The sequence below is a fragment of the Bombus affinis genome, chromosome 11 (assembly GCF_024516045.1).
Source record: "Bombus affinis isolate iyBomAffi1 chromosome 11, iyBomAffi1.2, whole genome shotgun sequence".
NCBI lineage: Eukaryota > Metazoa > Arthropoda > Insecta > Hymenoptera > Apidae > Bombus > Bombus affinis.
The window spans coordinates 562877-585858 of record NC_066354.1 but is presented as its reverse complement, the minus strand read 5'-3'; the positions used below and the strand labels follow the sequence as shown (position 1 = coordinate 585858).

General features: G+C 34.5%; 1 protein-coding gene across 6 annotated transcripts in view; it reads left to right on the top strand.

Moving 5' to 3' along the window:
- LOC126922040 (hemicentin-2-like) overlaps nt 1–22982 on the top strand; it is a 568705-nt gene that overhangs the window by 465702 nt on the left and 80021 nt on the right. For all 6 annotated transcript variants that reach the window (XR_007712641.1, XM_050734213.1, XM_050734214.1 and 3 more), the window contains 2 exons: nt 5445–5561; nt 17816–18019. Coding sequence is in view for 5 of the 6 variants with exons in the window: in XM_050734213.1 (XP_050590170.1) it covers nt 5445–5561; nt 17816–18019 (321 nt within the window). In the remaining variant the exon portion in view is untranslated. The remainder of the gene's footprint in view (nt 1–5444; nt 5562–17815; nt 18020–22982) is intronic.

The window sequence follows — 22982 nt, the reverse complement described above, 5'->3', positions numbered from 1 at the left end:
TGTATAAATGTTTACAACCTAATGACAAATAGACAGATTGATACTATAGAGCAGCAATATATGTTGCATCCCTAATGATCCCTACAAGAATATATATGTCAAAAAGATACTCGAAAAAGATTTTAATCATAGATAAGAACCTCATATCAAGTCTCGTTCATTTGGAAATTTATTTCCCTGTAGTTTTAATCTCTATTTTTGAAAGAAATAATTTGTTTCATCCTCTTTTTCTGTTTCATCCTCTGGTTCTTCTTTCATTGCGTATTTCTTCCTTTCCGCCGTTTTCCCTTGTATCCCCTACTATATACGTATTTTGTCTGTCCCTTGTGTCTGTCCGTTTCATTCTTCATTAATCTTCTCATTCTTCCGTTTCCTCTGCTTTGAGTCCCCTGCATCTATTACTTCCTTTTGACACGGTAATGCAATAACTTCAAGTTTTTGTCTTTGCTTGCTTGTTTATTACGTTTCCTTTTTTCCTATAGCCCCTCCACCCTTGTTCATTTGAGTATCCGTCATCGTGCTCTTTCATTTCTCATCCCGTTATTCATTATTCCTTCTTTTTCTCATTTCTCATTTTAATATGTAGAAGAAGTCTTACAACATTTACCTTCTGTATTATCAACTTTTATGTTTGCAGTGTCAGATATTTTTACTGTTTTCTTTTTCTTTTGTATTTCTTATTTGCGTATATTTATTTATGGGAAATCTAAAACTAGTACTACAAATATGACACAATTAATATATGCTCCCAATGAGATCATAAGCATAGATTATAGATAGAGAAGCATAATTACATATAATTATTTTATTTTCATCATATTACTTTAATTGTGATTATTTGTAGTATATTTAAGAATAAGATTATTTGTAGTATATTTAAGTTCGCGTTAGGGGTTGGTTAGGGACTAATGTCAAAAATGTAATGATATATAGAATGAACATGTGATACAGAAATATACTACAGAGAATATTCAAAGTAAAGCTTAATTAAACATACTGTTTAAATTCCATTCCTTTCGACATACATACTCATAGAATTCACAAAAATATCCTACTAATAAGGTATAATATATTTAAAATGGATACTTGCTATAATATTACCATATATAAAATGCAAATATTATTATAAATTACAAAATTAACTTATTGTAGCTTGTATTAATATTTTTTACTTCTCAATTCTTCATGAAAAAAAGTATAATATTTAGTGGATGAAACAAATCTGTGCTTAGGTTTCATTTCTTTATCCAGCCGGCATAAAAATATGAATCTGCATAAATATTCGCAATTTACTGATTCTACTGATTATACGATTCTACATACATGTTTTTACAGTTTCCATTTGTATTTTAAAATAAAAGTTCCGCGCCACTCCGTGTATTTGTATTTGTATTTGTTCGCATATTTCGCCATATCTCTGGTGAATTCCTCATATACTCTTCTTCAACACGCAACTTGCATTCTGCCTTATTCCTTTCGTCCATTGTTTACTCTTCTAATACGTGTACAGAAAAGTATACAGCAAGTCAGAATGCCATGGAAACATAAAAGAGAAATAAAAGAAAAACGTGCAGTAGAGTCATTCGTATTCCTGTCAGTACACTTAGTTCGCACTTCTTTTCTTGATAAATCCCTGACCTTCCTTTTCTCTTATCTAGTCGTCCACTTCTCTCGTCTACACCTACGCCATTTTCCTCTTTTTCTCCATCTTATCAATTACACACTTCTCGCTAAGCAAACTGGACGGTACATAAACTACAGTTCTATTTCTCTGTGTTTTTCTCTTTTAAGCTTCTATCTAACAAAATTTCGTTTAACGATCTTTTTGTTTTTCTCAAATTTCTTCGTGTAAAAGTTCTATTCCAATTTTTCCCCTGTCCTATGTTGTATAAAGCATAATTTTACTTCTTCGTCGTTTTCTGCTCTCGACGTCAAAAATGTCTCTTTCGTATATACCTTTTTCGTATTCTTGGGATTTTTCTGACTAATAACTTTTGGATATTTCTCCTCGTTTCAAGACTAATCATATTATTCTATGTCTTCACCTTTAGAAAATAATAGGATTTTATTCCTACATTCTTTTGTACGATAATTTGCTCACGTGATAATTATTTTCTAAAGTTTCCTTCATTTCACGCTAATTAGATTAAAATAATATCTTTTCTTGTTTCCTCTCTTTCAAGTCAAGAAAATCTCTTTTACTAACTTTCTTCGTCAAATAATCTTTGTAATTTTCTCCTCGTTTCCAAGATACGCAAACTATCTCTTTTTCTTTTTTCACGATCGATGAAATTTCATTTAGAGATCTTTTTTCGTCAAACTTCTTCGCCTGATAATCCTTTTCAAACTTTCTCTTACCTCCATATTACGCAAACTGCTACTTTATTCCTCCTTTTCCTCCATAACAAACACAGCCTGTTTATTCATTTTTCTCCTTAAACCTCGTCTCCTAATAATTTTCGAAATTTCTCTATGATAGACACGCCAGTTTAACATTAGCTCGTCCAAATCAGTTTTTATTATTCTTTTATGTAGACGCTTTATATCTCATTACAGTAGTGATTTTCAATCTTTTCCACCTCGTGGCACGCATAAACTGATTACTAAAATTCTGTAGCACACCAAAATCACATCTGTGCCAGTGTGTTTACAAGTATTGTTTCTTGACAAGGATGTAATAAACGTTCAATATGACCTCCTTGTGTATGAAAGCACATTTCAACTCTATGAATAACATTTTTGGTAGCTTCTGTTAATATTATCCAAGATATTAATGATGCTTCAGTATCACATTCTAATAATGAATATCAACAAGAGATCAGTAGCATTTAATGTATTAAGTGGTATCAATAAGAAATATCTGTAAACGCAATGGCGCATAATATTCCAAATAATTATTTCATTACGGGCCTTGTATGACTTTGACGGTTATTGTATGGCACGTGAATGAATTCGCCTTGACACACGCTTTCGTATGACATAAAAAATATACAGCACTATATTAAAAAAATTAAAGATCACCTTCGTTTCTTGGAAAATATTGTAAACATAAAAAATGATATAGGCTATTATATCGGTCGTAGAAAACTACAAAACTCTGTCTTCTTCCATTTATTTCTAATGCATTCCATTTACAAGAAAAACGCTGGCTGAGAATTATGTGAATATAGCTTATATATCTAAAGTCGTCAAGTAATAGTATACAGATTACAACAAAACGTACTTATTGTCTATAAAAATCAATAGTCATTTTAATGAAATTTCAAAATGTCTTATACGTATAATACATAAAACATTTCTATAGTAACTGTGCAAATACTTTCGTAAGCTAGTACATGTGTAGAGGACTTGTGTAGAGGATGTTTGACCGTGAGACTTACTAGAGGTTATTGCTCGTTGTCGTAACCGTCGAATATATTTAAAATGCCAAATTAGTATACAGACTATATTCGCTGAGACGCTCGTACAGAGTATAAATCGCAAAGTAAAATTGCTAATTAATACTCAGTAAATGCTCGCTAGATTATTGTCGATAACTCGGTGGATAGCTCATCGATATAGAAAGATACTCGTAGATACTGATAGATACTCACTCAAATAATGATTCGGATAATCTCTCGGACAATAACTGCTCGCTCGCAATCGCGTCCGTTTATTTATACTGGTCGGGGGAGAATCGGAAAATTCAAATTCGTCTTTATTCGACGGTTGCATGTAGCGGCGACATTGTTTTGCCTGGAGTTTATTCATCATTACGTTTCATGCGTCAAGGCTGTATCTATGTCCCGAGACAAAACAACATGAGTCGCTCTCCATTCGCGTCGTCCTTTGACTCCTGTGCTGCTACACATGTATATGTAGAAGCATCAAGTAATAGTACACAATAGTACATCAGATAATATACAGCTTGCAATAAAACATACTTATTGCCTATCGAAAACAATAAGAATTTTAATGAAATTTCAAAATGTTTTATATGTATAACATATAGAATATGTACATAAAATTTTTCTATAGTAACTGTTCAAATATATTCATAAGCTAGTATGTGTCTAAAATGTATAAGCATTAAGTAATGGATTATAACAGAACATACTTGTTGTGTATCAAAAATTCTGCGAGTTTGTTGGACAACCTAATATTTTTTTTTTCTTAATTTATCTTCCTCTTCGCCCATCTCTTCATACCTGTTCATCTAGCAAAACTGCTTCGAGAATTCACTCCCTCTGCCTTCGATCCTGTTGGAGTTGATCGAGGTTTGCCAACCGTTCTTCGCAATTAGCCCAAGCAAACAGAGAGTGGATTCGACCTTGTTGACCCGGATCTACGGTTCAGCAAGCGACGATTAAGGCGAGTTTTATCTGAAAGTCGTCACGGATTGAGGGGAAATACGAAATTCGATTGGTGATTTTACGACGCTCGCCTCGTCGAAATTGCGACTTCGATGTCGACGATATCGATAAGTAGATTCGTACCTGCGAATCTTGTTGTTGCGCGAAAGAATTCGTTTTCCTTCTGTTTCTCTTCGGTTAATCAACGATAAGGAAATTCTAGGAAAATTGAACTTCTTCTGCTTGGCTTGTAGTTCTTTGAATTTTTCTTACCGATTCCATTTGGATAATATAACAATCTTTGGATAATTATAATGGATTATTTATTAAAAAGTATTTTCACTGAGAGTTCAGAATGTTTTTCTTCGATTAAGCAACAATAAGGAAATTTCACGAAGATTGAGATCTTTTTTTGGTTTGTATTTCTTTGGAATTTGTCTACCGATTTTATTTCCATGTATAGTCTTGGATAAGTATAATGAATTATTTACTCAAAAGCAATTTCTGTGAAATAAGAATAGGTTCCATCGACAAGTATTCGTTTAACTCTTTCAACACTGTCAGATATCATATCGAAAACTTTATTTCTAGGCATATTCTATATCCCGACACTCCTAAATTTCTCACAAATGCACAAGCATCTACATTTAGTTATAAGTAAACAACCTACAACAAACCTACATTACCAGACGTTTTATCAATTACCATCTTATCCTTTGCAAAAATTAACCGGACACTAACTCTGTTCGAACTAAAATTCCATAAACAGACTTCTATTCTGCTCCAAAATACAACTTTACCTACAAAGATGCGCTATAAAACTTCCTAGAAAATAATTTCTATATCACGCGACTCCTTAAGCGTGCCACAGGGAGCTTTTCATTTGTGTCAAATAAAAATACCAATCTCCATGGATCATCCATAGTGTCCGTCGGATGGCACAGGTCATTAGTTCATTGCCTTGTAAATTGATTCGCCCTGTGGTGCGAGAGCCAGAATTCCATTTCTTCATTATCGCTGAAGCTGTTTTGCAGCGTGAGCGAAGGGATGAGAACTGGCATGAGTCGCGGAAAAACGAAGGGTAGACGAACTTATTGTGCGAAATTATTGCAGTACCGCCGGAGCAGCTTAGCATATTGGACGAGAGCGGAAGGTCTCATATTCCTTATTACGTGCTTGGCCCGTACAGCGAGGGTGCCTCTCTGAATATTACCTGCGTCGCTGCTGGTGGTAAGTACCGTGCACTGAGCTGAAAAGATGATTAGCGAAATGATGCAACTGCAAGCGAAGTACCGCTCTTTATCGGTCTTATTCGTATATGCGACACTTTCAGATATGAGTGCCTATCTTTACGATTGTGTTACCTCACAAATCGATGAGAAATAATGAGAAATATCAGAAATAACCGATCAGCATTCCATTGCCTGATCACTTTTTCAGCTCGCTATTATACTCGCGTTTCACTTTGCCTTTTCTGTGCCTACGTTTCTCTCTTCATCGGTTGTCATTTTACAAGATGATCCACGCAATTTTACATCATAATTTCCTTTATTCGTGTAGTTAAGCCTCGATTAAGCACATCCAGTAATTTAGGCAAGAAATTTAGTAACTTAGCGTGCGTGACAAAATCTAGTTGAGTAATTTAGTAAAACAATTTAGTCGAGCAGATTCATTTTAGGATGCGACAATAGGGATATGCAAACGTCCTTGATACAATAAATAACGACCTATGATGTATGTCTAGTTGTAATAGTACTCTATACATTGAATAAATTTCTATTTAACTCTCATCCATACCTTAATTTATAACTACCGCTATTTACCTTTATTGCACTAATCTTTTCTTTGAATAACAAAACTTGCAAATTTTTATATCGTATTAGTTTGTTGCTAAAGAACAAACTGAATTAAAGATACGAGGTAATCGGTATAATTTCTATTTTCAAAATAATACAATAGTTATATGTTTTGTCTTCTCTGTTTCCATGATAAATCACAAAGACACTCTTTCGTCTTTGCCGTTAATTCCGTAATTCTTGCACAAATACTTCATTAAAAACTCATTAAAATACTATTTTCCAATAAAGTTCTATGAACGCATAAATATAAATGTAATTTTAATCGTATAGTAATAAGAAATGAAAAATCGCAGATTCTTTGGCGACCGATTTTTATCTCCATCGCACTTTTATGCGCTGTTTCATTCGTTTTTACCATCCTACATCACGCATTCTTTATATTCCGACTCTTGCCCCGTACAATTTGATTTTTCGACACGAGAAATTCAACACGATGAAATAGACAACCTGGTCTTTCCGAGTTACGATTTCGGCAGGTGCTGCGAGACTTCAGTATACAAAGAATCTGCATCGCAATCTTTTATTTCAAAATTTTCTTACTAAAAGTACAATTATTTCGGTTTTTAAACCTTGTTCTGGTTGATCATATTTTTTCGAAAACAATGATTATAATTATACTTTAGAAAATAAAAAACATACCGATTACTATATAATTCAATTTTTTTTCAAATCGAAGATAACTGAAATGTTTTAAGCAATGAATTTTTTCCTATTTTCTATTATACACTGCAGTTATTCCTTCTAATTATATAGGGCACTCTGTTCGATTAAATTTATAAACATTTATAAGCTTCTTCAAATATAAACGGTGAAAATTAATGAGAAAATAGGCAGACAGTCTTGAGATTCAAATCACCATCGTTCTTCACAAGCTGGAAATTTATATAGTTTACGGTATACGTCGAAATTATGAAATGAATGAAGCACAAATTTTATTTCAGAAACACTGTGAGGACGTAAACAAGACGTATCGTGCGGTAGAAATTCGCGACCTACGCAAGAATCATTCTTATTTAATCTCTCTTTAAGCAAGATACTTGAATCTTTCTTGACCTCCTGCAATCCCTCTTTTAAAGAGAAAGAGAAAAACGTATGAGAAATACGGAAAGGAACGATTTTTTTCACATGCAAATTCGAATGAACATGGAGTTAACGCCTTAAAACACGTAGCTAATAAATTTTACATTGAACCAGTCAGCTTCAGAATGAGGAAAGATATATGAGAAGTGCCAGAGACGAAAAAATTCAAAAATTCTTTGATGATTATATTGAGTGTGTTATTATTATCGATTATTTCATTTAAAGTCATATCGGCTACTATGACCATTGGCGACTATTTTTATATTCGTGGACTTATTAAATTCTGTTCAATACGTGGCGGCACTTGACAAGCCAAATACCACCACTCGACACTAACTAGTTTAGTGCGACGACAGCAGCGCAGTGGTTAGCGTCTTAGGTTACGAACGTTTGGAATCCGGGTTCTCGAATCCCAGCGACCGGAGTCCGATTTTTCTTCTACGCAACTAAATTAGGAGGAAAATCGGCAGTACCCCAGCAGCGACATCTATAGCCAGCAACAACAACTATCACGGACAACATGTACCACCTCAAATATCTTAATTTCTCGATAGAAACTGATAATCTTTTGTTGAAACGGGATCGACATGAGAATTCCCGAGAGATTACCGTCGACGTTATGTTTTATCGTTTCTTCGTTGAATGTAAGAACATTATATAATGACATTATATGATTATATGAGTGATCGATAGTCTTGTATTGTAGACGTCACATTTAACTACGTGCGTGTTATCGCGATGCATTTGCAAATTTATTAACTCACGCATTTATTAACACACAATTTCTAACATTTTAGATTCTATATTTACCTTTTTTTAAAATAACCTATAATAACCTAAAATAACCTACTTTTAAAAATATTCTTATCCTTATAAAACTTTCCATTAAAACATTGTTTAGAATGTGCCTCATAAAGTTAGGGATTTAATTTTTTAATTTAGGGAAATATAGCTTCATGTTTCCAACAATTGCAAAAACCAAATGTTTATCAGAATTCTTCGAAAATTTTTTCAATACTTAAACGTGCCTTTTTTAAGTTAAGAGAATTAAGTTTTTCAAAAAGATCTACGTGTTTCTTAGAATTGCGAGAAGAAATTTATCGGCGTATTTGGCAATCCTGTCGTTAGAAATGAGGAAACGTCGACATGTTTCGGCATATCCTTCGGATATCAATCTCTATTCGCATCAATATTTTTGATCACATTCCATTTTGCATTTGCACGCAATACGATCGACGCTTAATCTCAAAGTAACACGACCGACACGCGATCTTCGCGCGTGAAACTTTCCATCAGCGAAACAGCCGGAAGTTGATCGCTTCGGGGAAGAGAAGCATGATTAAAATGAAAATTTAATAGTGCCGGATACCGGCGAAGGAGATGAAGCACACAGCTGTACATCGTGTTAGGTTCGTTACTTGTTACCCGAATATGTATATTCCTGTGTACATACTGGGTGATACATTTGACTTGTCTATTTGTACATTTTCAGTTATTTCTAAATTATTCGTTGTTGCTATAAAGATACGAATTTACGTAATTTTTAGAAGAATACACTCTGTAATTATTATTTTTCTGCGTTTTTATCTTTTATGTATTATATTAGTGCTGGAAATTCAATAAGACATTTTTCAATAGAATGTGAGGACATGAACGTTATATTTATTGTATTAATGGAATTTTAAACAGATTTTAATGAGAAGATTATATACTATATTTCATTTATTAGATTTATGTTATATTTCTTATACTAACTTTGATAAAAAGATTGTATATTATATCTCATTCATTTACATTATTTATTTACACTGTATTTCTTAAAATGATGAAGTATCATTAATAGAAATTAATGGAATTTTAAATAAATTGTAATAAAAGGATTAGTAGTCATCGGTAAGCTTAAAGATAAAAGAAGTAAAAGCATGTAAAGTAAAAAAAGTAAACTACAGTCTGTCTGAAAGGTATTTATCGAGATATTCAGTATGAAAATCGTATTATATTTTAGAAGTTTTACTTGTTAAATCATTTATCCGAAATGCACATTTCTTCAGTTTATTTTAATAAAGTAAGTTAATGAGAAAAAGATACATAAAATCTATATTTGTCTAGAAGATATTTTCATCAGTTTTCATGCTCTTAGTAAATATAGTAACCTGCTCAAGAAGCATTAATTGGAAGCATTAATTTTATTTAATCGAACTGTACTAATAATTCCTTTAAATTATAAATTTCATTACTTTCATGTTATCAGGATCACCCTGTATACGTGCGTGCGAGCCTGCACGTTTATCTTGTCGTGTCTTTTCCACCTGCGCATCTAGCTTCTCCGAGTATACATACCCTTGTAGCAGAAAGATCTATAAACAGACGCGAAAGGGGAAGAAGAAAGTCGTAGCACGTTGAGAAAAGTAAAGGTTATAAGATAGCACGCTGGCGAACACAGAAAAAAACGTTTACACCAGAAAGTGAGAAATGTAGTGAGAAAAGAAACACAGGCACTACAGATGAAACGATTTATTAACCCGTTGTATTATGAGGTTTTTTTAATGGTCGCGTTTGATGAAATGTGTTGTTTAACCCCGCATAAAGGTACCAGATCATTTTAAAGTAATCGTTTAAAATTGTTAGATAACCGTTCTGCGAGTGACTCCAGACATTTTTATGATGTTACGTTGAAACCATTTGAGAAATTTAGCAGTATGAATTCTAAGTGTGTATTTAAAAATTTTAATTATCTTAATTTTCAAAAACTTAGTACTGAGAATGGTTGAATTAATTCTCGTATGTTTTAATTATTTTAATCGAGCAATGTTTGTGCTGAGAATAAATAACATTATTAAAAGTTCTTCTATTTTATTATAGTTTAACTGTATTATATAATTTCGTTTAAAAAAGAAAAAACGTTTCTGAAATAGATTTGTATATTCGAGAAATCGAGTTATCCATTTTTATGCAATTATGTTAAACTTCTGAAATTTTAAGAACGGTTAGAATGTTGAAAGGATTGAAAGTAAATTCTTAACTCTTCGTATGCAGGAAATGTATTGATTTTTGCTATATGTTAAATATCATCCGTATCAGCCTTTTGTTATATTCATGCACAATTTGCATTATACGAAGAAGTAGGGTAGGAAATAGCGAAACAGACAGGAACTCAGTCTAACTATCTCTAACTACTTCAAGTTGTCTGACTATGTATGCAATGATACTACTCAAAGGCATTCTACTTCGGTGGGAGCATTAGGCTCTAAATATGGAAACTATTCCATTGGGCTTCTAACCACTTTTTATGGTGAAATTAATTTGTATTTCGTTCTTCCAAGTTCAGATTTTTTTCTTTATCCTTGTATTTCAAAATATAATTTCATATACTACTATAATATAAATTTATATTTCGATTCGTTATTTCGTCATTGTATTTCTTTCGAACGACTTTGTTTTATCAAATATTATATAATAGATTTATTCGTAAGTAAGAAATTAGATATATGTGCAGTGTAAGTAATATAGGACAACGTCGCGCGTGTACTATAAGGACGGCTTGATCAGTTTTGTTGCAATAACTAGATCACATTTCTATTAATTTCAAACGTAAACATTATGAAATTTCCTATTTTTCAACTCATTTTCAAGATGCCTAACGCAATTTAAAGTTTTTAATAAGAAAAACGTTATTTTTACCATCATTCAAACATCTTGGTCTTTTGGAAAAATTTCAAACGAAGATGATAATGATGAGTGAAATGTATAAGCGATTTGAGGAGTATCTAGATACTTTCAATGGCATTCAAGTCGGTTGAATTACCTGATTGTGAGAATAAGCGATATTCCCCGATGAAAGGAATTCTAATGGATTTGGCTGTACGACATTCTTTACTATCAAATTAATTGTTATGTACACGAGAGTCTACATATTGAAACTATAAACTGTGTAATCATGACATCATGTATAAAATAGTCTGTGTATAAATAGTCTGTAAATGTGTAAATAATTTAGGTATCCAAATGCAACTTGTTATTTGTATAATAATATAGTGTTGAAATATCAGAAAAGCAAAATTTTTATACATAGTCTTATTTCAATTACCACAGACGGTATAAAAGAAGAAATCATTTTTACCATTTTCTATATACGATTCTAGAAAACCTTAAAGAGCTTTCTCGTATTAACCCATTTGAGACCTGTGGACAATATCCTGAACCATGTAATATCTCTCCTCAATAAAGAATTCTCCAAAAATTTGGCGTCTGAGACATCTATATTTTACATTATCAGATAATTCTCGAATTGCTAACAAAAGAATCATTCTATTTAAAGTAATAAATTATAAAATAACGTGTCTAAAGCATAAAATAGCCAATGGTAAGAGAAAATGATAAAAATAACAGAATAGAAATAATTCAAAAACTAAACGTAATAATAATGACAATGGTTAGGATTGAAAATTTATCAAGATATATGTAATACAATTTACAACTGCAGTACCATTCGGCCACTGGAGACAATCTTGTCAATCTCGAATGTGTTAATAAACTCGGAAAACATTATTCAGTGGTTATATATTAAGATGTGAATTTATTACGTCGCCGTCGTAGACAGGAGAGGGCCATATCAGAATATCAATTACTTTCATCAATCACTCTAAACAACCCCAATCGCTGTTTAACATCAAAACACACGTCATACCGGCAGTTTCCTTGAGATATGTCATCCCCGTGCGTCAAAAGACGTGCTTTACATTAGATCGTATACTTACCCGTACGATATTCACGCTTTCACACGTCGGCGGCGTTTAAACGCGCCGCAAACTGCATCTCGTGGCCTGCCAGGAATTTCCTCGCGTTTATTATTTGCGAGAGGGTATTTATTTATAGGAAATTGTAAACAGAGTGCTTGTCGGTACATAATCCAAAGTGTCTAATGCTGTTTCACCGACGTAATGTTATTGCACGTCGCGTGCCGCAAAATATTTTGCCGACTGCCATTTTCCACCATGAAATTACTGTTTATCGTTCTGCTTCCGTAACTGTGCATTCTATCTAATCGTTTGTTTGTCGTTTCTGCGGAAAATGACTATGAAAATTTCTCCACTACCACTTTTTCTCTAATTTTCTTCGCTATTATTACTCTATGAGGCTATTATATAATAGTGTGTCTCGATTGGTTTTGAATTTGAAAAAAAATTTTGAGGAGAAGGTGAAAGAATATCATACAAAAATGGAATTAGAAAATAATCATAATCATAATAATAATAATCAATAATATCGTGAGAAATTATTTATTTCTCGAACAGATATATAAATATACACGTATATAGAAAATTATTTATTCACCTCACCAGTGCATCAACTGCTTCGCTGCTTCACGTGTGCTCTCGAAAACAAATATGATTACTACAGAATAACTCTTTCGCGATGCTGTATGTATACTGTGTTACAAAAAAATAATCGCTCCTACAGTATTAACTAATGATATTAATAAATTAACAAGTTACAGTTTATAGATTATAGATTTCTTTCTTATAATTTTACAATTTTACATTGAATGAGATAATAGAATAATTTGTTATATGCAAACTTCAATTGCGTGCATGTAAAATTTAGTTAAATTGGTTATACCAAGCTTATATTACAATATCTATTAGTACTAATAAGTTCATTAACACTAGGTTTACGGGACCCGTCAATTTGACGGATTTCGAACTTTGAAATGAAATATCTCAAAAACCATAGCACCAATTTTAACCATTTTGCATCGTAAATTATTCATTTCATCTAAAGAATTTATACACAAAATTATTTTTTTCTAGGCTTTCTAATTTTTGAAATCTGTATGTAGTATATACCTATCTCTACGGGACCCGTCAAATTGACGAGTAAACGAAAATACGCAATTTTCATTAAAAAATCGATTTATTCAAATTAAGTCTGAAAGGAACAATATTAGGCTTCACGTTAAAAAGATTATTAATAAATAAAAAGTCTTTTTTTTAAATTATCACTAAAAAAAATAACAATAACATTAACGGTACAGGTTAATCATATCTATTGAGCACATTTTTTGCAAGTATACTGAATGTTGTTTGTGCATTTTCCGCATACGATCTTTTTGCAATATAAACAATAATTATTACTTCTATTTTTTTGCAATAATCCACTTGGCAACTTTTTCGCATTTCTGACGTTGAAGGTGACAGAAATGAAGCGTCTGATCTTTGGCAAATGTTGTCCTTGTTTTCTCCAGTTAATTCCTCGGCTAAACAAAAAATGAATTACTTTCTGGATATTTTCGATCTGGTACACTCTTTATATAGTATCCACGCGTTTTTCGCTGCCAAATCCAAAATATTGAAAAAGACTTGAAGGGGCCATCGGAAACTCCTTGCTTTCACGCTATATTTCCGTGCCATTTGGTCAACACCATACTTTCTTTTATTGTAAAAAGCAATGGTTTCTGGAACACGTTTACAATTATCTTCTATTCGTACACCTGTATGTTTGGTGCTTAGAAGGAGGACTTTTACTTTAGGTTTACTTTTATACACAGTAAGTGTGCAGTTTTCTGATTTATATAAATTTGAGGAAAACAATGTCATCTTGTCCTTTTTTTCCCTTGAGCATCGAGTTTCATGTTTCCCCATATAAGGGAAACCATTCAAAATATATTTTGTTTGGATGTCAACTGTTAACCAAAACTTAATGCCAAAATTATGAGGCTTATTCGGTATATATTGCGTAAACCTGCATCGGGCTTTCGTTGGAAATAATTGTTCATTTATTGAGATATTTTCATATGGCTTGTAACAGACGTGGCTATTACTTATAAATCTGTTCCATATTTCGGATATCAGCGCAAATTTATCTGTTTGTAATCTTTCGGAGGCTTTCAATGATCTCGCTTCATATGCGCCCCGGGTATATAGAATTCTTAGAAAACTACGCAACTCAGCAACTGTGATTGTCCAGTCTTTTTTTAAAACTCGATGCGCCTCGGTTTCAGTGCAACCGTGTTCCATTATGTGTTTGTCAATTATCAATTCGAAAGCACTAGTTACATAACCAAACATAATATTTCTCTTAGCATAGCCAGTAGGCCCTGCGATATGCTTGAATATCATACGAACGGGCGTCCTATCCTTAGATTCGCCTGCTTTCAGTTTTATGCACTATGTCCTGTCAATTGCAATTTCAATTTCACCTATTACATTTTGGAATATGCTTGGAATGCTCGTCCTTTCATCCTCGGAGTCAGAACTAAAAAGAATACGCATCCCTTTCTTGTTACGACACACTTTCAAGAAGTTTTCCTCCTCACTATCCGAACATCCTTCTATCTCTCCACTTTCAATGTATTCAAAGCTTTCACTGTCAGCTTCGCTTTGGCCTAATTCATACTGATTTTCTTCGGATGTATCCTGAGAACAATCTTCATTGATGTTGACATTTTGTTCAATATCTTATTATATCTCTTGAATTTACTCATGATTGCTAGAAAAGGGGGATTATTCAAAATAAGAAAATACTGTGCCCAAATTCAATTATCCTATTGTAAATACTTACAATAAGTGGAGACAATAATGGGAAATGTCTACGATAACTGAAACTTTTGCATACTATCTTTGAAAAACGGATTGTTTATGAAAACAGCTAAGCCGTCAATTTGAGGGTCTCGTAGAGATAGATATACTACTGTGGCGGTACTCGACAAGCCAAATACCACCACTCGACACTAGTTAGTGTAAATTATAATGTAATATAATTATTACATAATAATTATAATTATTATGTAATTTATGCACAACATTATTTTTTCTTAGGCTTTCTAATTTTTGAAATCTGTATGTAGTGTAGCGGCACTAGTTAGTGTCGAGTGGTGGTATTTGGCTTGTCGAGTGCCGCCACACTACATACAGATTTCAAAAATTAGAAAGCCTAAGAAAAAATAATGTTGTGCATAAATTCTTTAGATGAAATGATTAATTTACGATGCAAAATGATTAAAATTAATGCTATGGTTTTTGAGATATTTCATTTCGAAGTTCAAAATCCGTCAAATTGGCGGGTCCCGTAAACCTAGTGTTAATGTTATTGTTATTTTTTTAGTGATAATTTAAAAAAAAGACTTTATGTATCAATAATTTATTTAAACGTGAAGCCTAATATTGCTCCTTTCAGACTTAATTTGAATAAATCGATTTAAAAAAAAAAAAATGCGTATTTTCGTTTACCCGACAATTTGACGGGTCCTCGTAGAGATAGGTATATACGAAACGTGCGTAAACCTAGTGTTAACAGTACTGTTCCAATTATGCAAGAGTGTTTGCATAACGAAATATTCTGCAGAATCAAAAATATTCAAACCCAGTAATTACATAGGCAGAATATTAAATTTCATTTACAAACATCCAAAAAAACCCTTCTAAAAACGAGTGAAACATTCAACGTCGATGATGAAAATACTAATTGTACAGCATTGAGCGCACTCTCGCGATGTATCGTAAAAAATGTTAGATACGATTTTGCAACCAATACCCACCGTCCAATCGCACAAATCGCAAAGGGTTAAATGTATTATGAAATGAAAATTCGACGGGATGTTTCATCGGGACGTTATTGAACCGTTCGCCGCTCATAGTTTGCGCAAACACGTTCGCTATCTGGAAATACGTCGATGCGCTGTTCGATATCATTCTTCGCGCGTCTTTTAATCATCTCTGTGGCCGTATTCACCTGCCTTTTCCAACTCTCCCTATTCTATTATCTCTTGATTGAACCAACATGTATAAACAAACGGTAAGCAACAACAGCAAAAGATTAAAACGGAAGCAAAATACACAGAAGCATGGTGAGAGATCCGGTGCTGTGGTCTCAATACGGAAAAGTATCGGACACAGATTTGAAATTTCTATTTCCAGCGGGGTCGTTGATATCTGCGTCAGTCTCCTTCTTTATCAACAGGGAAAAAAGAGAAGAGAGAGAGAGAGAGAGAGAGAAAGAAAGAGAGAGAGGGAGAGAGGGAAAGCAGCGCAAATACGGGTAGCGCGTACGATATATTTTTTCTACCTGTTACGAGTAAAAACAGGAAATGAATCATTGATTTTGCAAAAGCTTGTTGCAGAGAGTGAAATGCATGCTTTGAATACTTGGTGACTAACTATGAAGAAATTTTAATCTGTTAACTGGATTGTCTTTCAATTGGAATAAAATTCTCCTTCTTTTATAAAAACTGTAATGAATAGATTGTGGATCTTTATGCAAATTTATATTTTTGTGAATATAGTTAAAAAAGTAATATTGCTCGGTTATTTTACATATTTTTTCATATCATCGCATTTTCTGCAATTTTGCACTTTCGAGTTTTCTATAAATGCATAAAAATCCGCAGTCTAGTGATGACTTAGATTGACATAAATATGAGTATAGACAACCTGATATAAATTAGCTCATGTCGGTAAATCTGTATTATACATAACGAAAGTGATTTCCGAGTTTCTTTAATCTTTCTCATTCTTCTATAGTGTCCAGTAATTTGGTGACCAGGATGTCAAGCTGATCCTTCTGTAGTTATTGATGTAACCTGCTGTATCTGGCGGTTTTTTCTCTTACAGCAAGCACACCAGTTTCTTTATTTATTTATTTCTTTGAGTTGTACCAATCTGCCTTCGGAATGGCTCTTAACTTTTTGTTCTGCCATCTTTCTATTGATTTTATATTGGAATTCGATGCTCTGCTCCATAATTGGCAGGCGTACGTCCATATCGGTTTGAGAATATCAGTTTTATATATCAGGAACTTGTTGTAAATTGTTAGCTGTGATTTTTTTGCCAATCAGCCATCGAAGTTTTCTATGTCTTTCGCTTAATTGTTCCATTCTTTCTTTTCTTTTTTTTTTTACGAATGTGCATGTTCCGTAAAAGTTTTTTGTCTAAGTGTACTCTGAGATGTTCCTTATTTCCTGTTGTAGTAGTAGGTTGTCGTTTAATTTTAAAAAGATTTGAGAATATTTATAACGGGAAACGCGATAGAATAAACATTTTCTTTCGCCGGGACGTAACTACGATTAATCACCTTAATGCTATTGGTCGAGCAGGAAATAAAGAAAATATTCTTAAACATTCTTTACCGATTCTTCTTCCAAAAGAAAGATTCCCGCAATATCTGAGAAATAACAACGCATTCCTAAAAATTCTTTGCTGAGCCACGTTTCACGATCCACGAATTTCGCTTAACCTATATAACCTATATAACCATATGCCTCTAAATAACTGGAACATGCACGTATCAGCAATACGATCAGTGATTCGATTAGAAGCATAGCTGCGAACGAAACGTAACAGAACGCCAGTTCCAAGATAAAAGGAAAAAGGAAACGAATACTAACAAAGAGAGGACGAAAGAAGGAGGTAAAAAATGGAGAATGTATGGAATTTTTATTGAATCCTTTTTTTACGCGTTCGATGAAAGATACGAATGAAGCGAGGCACGAATCGTGGCAAATGAAAGCACCGTTTTCGAACATCGTTCATTTTGTTTCGTTCCGAACAGGTCGGCCACAACCACGTGTGACGTGGTGGCAGGAAAATGCTCTCCTCGACGACACTTACGAAACCGTCGGCACTAAGAGGGTACGGAACGTGCTGCGATTAGAAAAGCTGGGTCGCGAACACCTCGGCGCGATTTTGACCTGCCAGGCGTCCAACAACAACATGGTCACTCCTATTTCCAGCTCTGTCACGCTCAATATGAATCGTAAGTAATTTTGATACATCATTAAAAGTCATGATGCTGATTAGAGTATAGAATAGTAAAAGATAAAAAGATTTATCAGAAGCGTGCAAATATTCTTCATTCTGAAATACGAGGATTGTCCAGAAAGTATTATGCGTTTACGTATAGAAACCATATAAAATGATGGAGCACACTTATAGAAGATCACCTAGCTTCATTCATGTATTAACATAAGTCATATTTAGAGTAAAGTAGTTTTATAGTAATACATAGCCCGTACCGAGCGCGAGGTAAGCCTGCACCTGGCAACCTTCTCGGGTTATCTTGTCAGCACTTAACCATAAACCACTACCCCCACGAGTCCAACACCAGACAGCCGATAGCGGGGGGGAGACCCAAACCCCCGCGACTGATCTCGATCCCCGTAGTACCAATCTATAATAGATCATTAGCGGGACTGTCGCAACTAATACTACGGTCTTCTCACTACCACTTGAGGCCCGTGTAAGCTCCGTCACTGATAATACTGGTAAGAACTCATGTAAGCGAAGCCCAGAGGCGAAACTCGATAAAGGCCGAGACCTTGGTCCTGGGACGTTCCCCGACGATCCCTCCGTACCCAAATGACACACGTAAGCGGGGCACAGCCGAACTACAGTATGTGGTCAGTATTCCGGCGGTCCTCTCTGCGGGAGCATAAGTCACACCAAATTTTGCGTTTAAATATTTAATATCGTCGTATAATAATATTTCATTTCGCATGTTTAAAATGGCAATATGTCTAAGTGCGAGAATTTAATAGAAATAGGATCGTAAGGGTTCGTGCTTTTATTACAGAAGAGCTCAAGAACGTCTACGACTTCATTGCAAATGATACACGATTCGAAAGTGTCAGATTACTATTCTGTTTTGCAAAACTTAAAGACTTTTTGGATCGATAACACTTCACAAGAAACAATCATTTAAAAGATTGTGTAAGACGATGGTTACGTAAACTGGCGGCGGAAGTGTATAATGAAGGTATTCAAAAACTCGCATAACATTACGATAAGTGTCCAAATAGGGCTGTTAGTTGTACTGAAAAATAACATAGTATATATACTAAAGTTACAAATACAAAAAATTTCTTAAAATGCATTTGTATTATTGTTATTTCAAAACAGTGTTACTTTCTCGACGACCCTCGTATATGTAAAATGTATAAAACACATGTTCATCATTAGAAATCTTAATATTGATTGGAGTATAGAATAAAAAATAAGATATGTCAGTGCTATGATTCTTGATATGAAGTCAACAATAGTTCTAATATGTAGCTATTTCGTCCACTCGTGGAGAGACGTGATCGCGAAGAAGCACACCAACGGGAGTCGTAAATTCCCGTTACGATTAGATAATCGACGCCACGAAATGATCCATCCCCTATTTCGGATAGGATAATAGAGGTGGTTAAATTGACTATGACACTGATATAACAAGTATAAATTACATTTATTCCAACAACTTTGTAAAGAAGATAGTTAAGCTGGTGCGTATGTATTAGTTAAGTATATGACTGATCTAAGGGTGTACCCGGTCAAAGGCATATTGACTGTATGAAAGATGGAAAATCAGTGCTGTTCGGCGACGGCGCTGTGGCAGAGGAAAACTTGAAATAGGTGGGTCTCAGGACATGAGATGATCTGATTCGTTAAGGACAAGTTTCGTTAGGAGAGTGAGAGACATAGGCTTCGTTGTTAATTGGCTATTTGCTATGTTGGTGGGTGAGGAAGGATGCTAACTGCCCTCGAGATGACGTGGCTAGTGGGATACCTCGTACGTGATAAAACCCAACTTTCCGTTATCAACTCGTGGAAGACAATAAACTTTACAAAACCGTTCGGTGAAAGAATATCTGTTTGGTCCGAAGGATCGTAGCTAGGAAATGTCTGAGATTTATGGGGGATACTTGAGACTGTTCAGAGTACGCGATAAGGATGCGAAGACATCTTTTTTTTTATTTGTTAGAATATTTACAATCAATTCTCGTTGAGAATTTTCAGTAACTTCATTTGGCGTGATACAATGACATGGTTTATAATAGTTTTATATTGTTGGTTCTAGTAGGAACTAAGGATTTAATCTAAAGGGTATTTTCTTTTTAGTCTGCGGAACTGGTCCGTCGTGTCAAGTAGTTGGGTGACTAATGGGTTGTGGTGGTTGTTGACTCTTGCGTTATATCTGCTTCTGGACTTGTATATTTCATCTTTGACTGTAGGTATCTTGAGGTCGCGGTGGATTGTTTCGTTGGTAACATACCAGGGTGTATTTATTAGGGATCTTAGCGTTTTCGATTGGAAGCGTTGGGGTATTTCAATGTTGGAATTACTTGCTGTCCCCCATAGTTGGATTCCGTAGGACCAGACAGGTTTTATTACGGTCTTATAGAGCGTAATTTTCTTCTGCGTGCTTAGGTTGGAGCGACGGCCAATGAGCCAATAAAATTTTTTGAGTTTGTCCCTGAGTTGCTTCAATTTGTTTGTGATGTGTTGTTTCCATGTTAATCTCCTGTCCAGAGTCATGCCCAGGTATCTGACTGTGTCCTTGTTAGGAACTGTTATGTCGTTAATGGTGACCTGAGGGCAGGTTTGTTTTCGCAGCGTGAAGGTTTTCGCAGCGTGTGTGGACTTTTTTTCATTAATTTTGAAGCCCCATTTATGGAACCACTTTTCCATTGAGTTGAGACCTCGCTGGAGAGTGGATGAGGCAATTATCGGGTTGGCGTGGGACGCTAATAGCGCTGTGTCGTCAGCAAATGTTGCTATAGTTATTTCTGTTGATATTGGTAAATCGGCAGTGTAGATGGAGAACAGCAGGGGTCCGAGGACACTACCTTGGGGTATGCCCGCTTCTATTAGGAATGTTGTGGTAATGGCGTCTACGTATTTAACCACGAATTGTCTTTTGATTAGGTAGGAATTTTGGATGGAGTAATAGGTGTCGGCAGGATTTTCTTAAGTATGTATAGAAGCCCTTCATGTCTTACTTTGTCGAATGCCTGTTGAATATCAAGGTATACCGCTAAGCAATATTTTTTCTTTTCGAGAATATGGCTGATATTGTGTGTTATTCGATGGATTTGTTCTATTGTAGAATGTTGCTTTCGAAAACCGAATTGATGATCTGGCAGTGTTTTCAGATCCTCTAGGAGTGGAAGGAGTCGATTCGTTAGCAACTTCTCGAATAGTTTTGACAAAGTGGGGAGAAGACTAATTGGGCGATAGGAGCTAGTTTCGTATATTGGTTTTCCGGGTTTAGAGATTTTTTTTTATATTTATTTCTTAAAATTCACAATTTGTCCAATTTGGACATTTGGTAGAATTTTTTAATAGTTATATTAACATGTTGGTGGCTACACCCAGCGGGATACCATCCTCGCGTTTGCTAGGTTATATCCTTTATGAGGTCTGCTGGGTGCTTCCTTTTTAGCCTTTTGTCCATGTTTATGGTTTTGAACGTTTCCGCAGCTAGCCGGTTTGGGTGTGTTGCTATTCTTGATTTGTATTTTTCTGAGTATCTGCTAATTTCTTCCTTGACCGTTGGGATTCCCAGGTATGTCATCATTTTTAACGTACGATGGTCCGTTTACTATTGTTCTGAGGATTTTAGCCTGTATTACCTCTATTTTGTTTATATGGCTCATTGCTGCCGTCCCCCATAATGGTATTCCGTACGTCCAGATTGGTTTTATGATCGTTTTATATATTTTTAGTTTATTTTCTATGCTTAATTTGGATTTGCGGCTTGTTAGCCAATGAATTTGTCTCCTTGTTTTCTGTATTTTTTCTACTATTGATTTGATGTGTAGTTTCCATGTGAGTTGTGTATCTAAGTGGAGTCCTAGGTATTTGACATGCTTTGTTTGCGTTATATGCGTGCCGTTCAATAGGATGTTTGGTGGTATCTTTTTTCGTAGCGTGAATGTAATATGGTTGCATTTATTGGGGTTTGCTTTTATTTGTGTTTCTTGTAGCCAATTTTCTATTTTTATGATATGTTCTTGTAGTATTTTGACTGCCGTTTCTGGGTTAGTATGCCTGACTAGTATAGCTGTGTCGTCCGCGAATGTCAGTACTGTGCTGTTGGTAGTTGTTGGAATGTTCGCCGTGTATATTATGTATAGTATTGGGCCTAGGACGCTTCCTTGTGGTACCCCTGCCTTGATGTCTTTAACTTCAGAATGTGTGTCCTTGATTTTTATTACGAATGTTCTGCTGCTTAGGTAGGATTTTATTAATTGGTGTATTTGCTCCAGGAATTGTTTCCTAATTGTTTGTAGTAGGATTTCATGGTTAATTTTGTCAAATGCTTTCTCTATGTCCATAAAGAGGGCTGTGCAGTATTCCTTGTTTTCTAGTGCTATTATTATTTCGTTGATAAACCTGTGCATTTGCTCCATCGTGGAGTGTTTGTTTCTGAAACCAAATTGGTGATCCTGTATTAGTTTTTTTGTCTGTATTATTGTTTTTATCCGGCAATATATTATTTTTTCCAGTATTTTGGAAAATACTGGAAGCAGTGATATTGGTTTGTAAGATGCAGTTTGGTGCGGGTCTTTGCCTGGTTTATGTAACATTTTGATCTGTGCTAATTTCCATGGTTTGGGGAAGTATTGAATTCTTAGAATTGCATTGAATATTATTGTCATTAGTCTTATTGCTTTTGGCAGAAGGTTTTTCAAGATTTTACCATTGATTAGGTCGATTCCTGGCGCTTTGTTGTTTTTTGTTTTATCAATTATGTTTCTAATTTCTTGTGCTGATGTTTTAGGTATGGTGTATTCCTTGTCGGTTGTGGTAATAGTGGTTTGTGGGTCCTCCTCCGTATGACTTTTGAGGTTGCTGTTGTTGATAATGTGTGGTGTTAATGTGTTGCAGAGGTGGTTGGAGAATTCTTCAGCTTGTTCTTCGTTGCTTCTTGCTCATGTGTTATCTGCTTTTCTGAT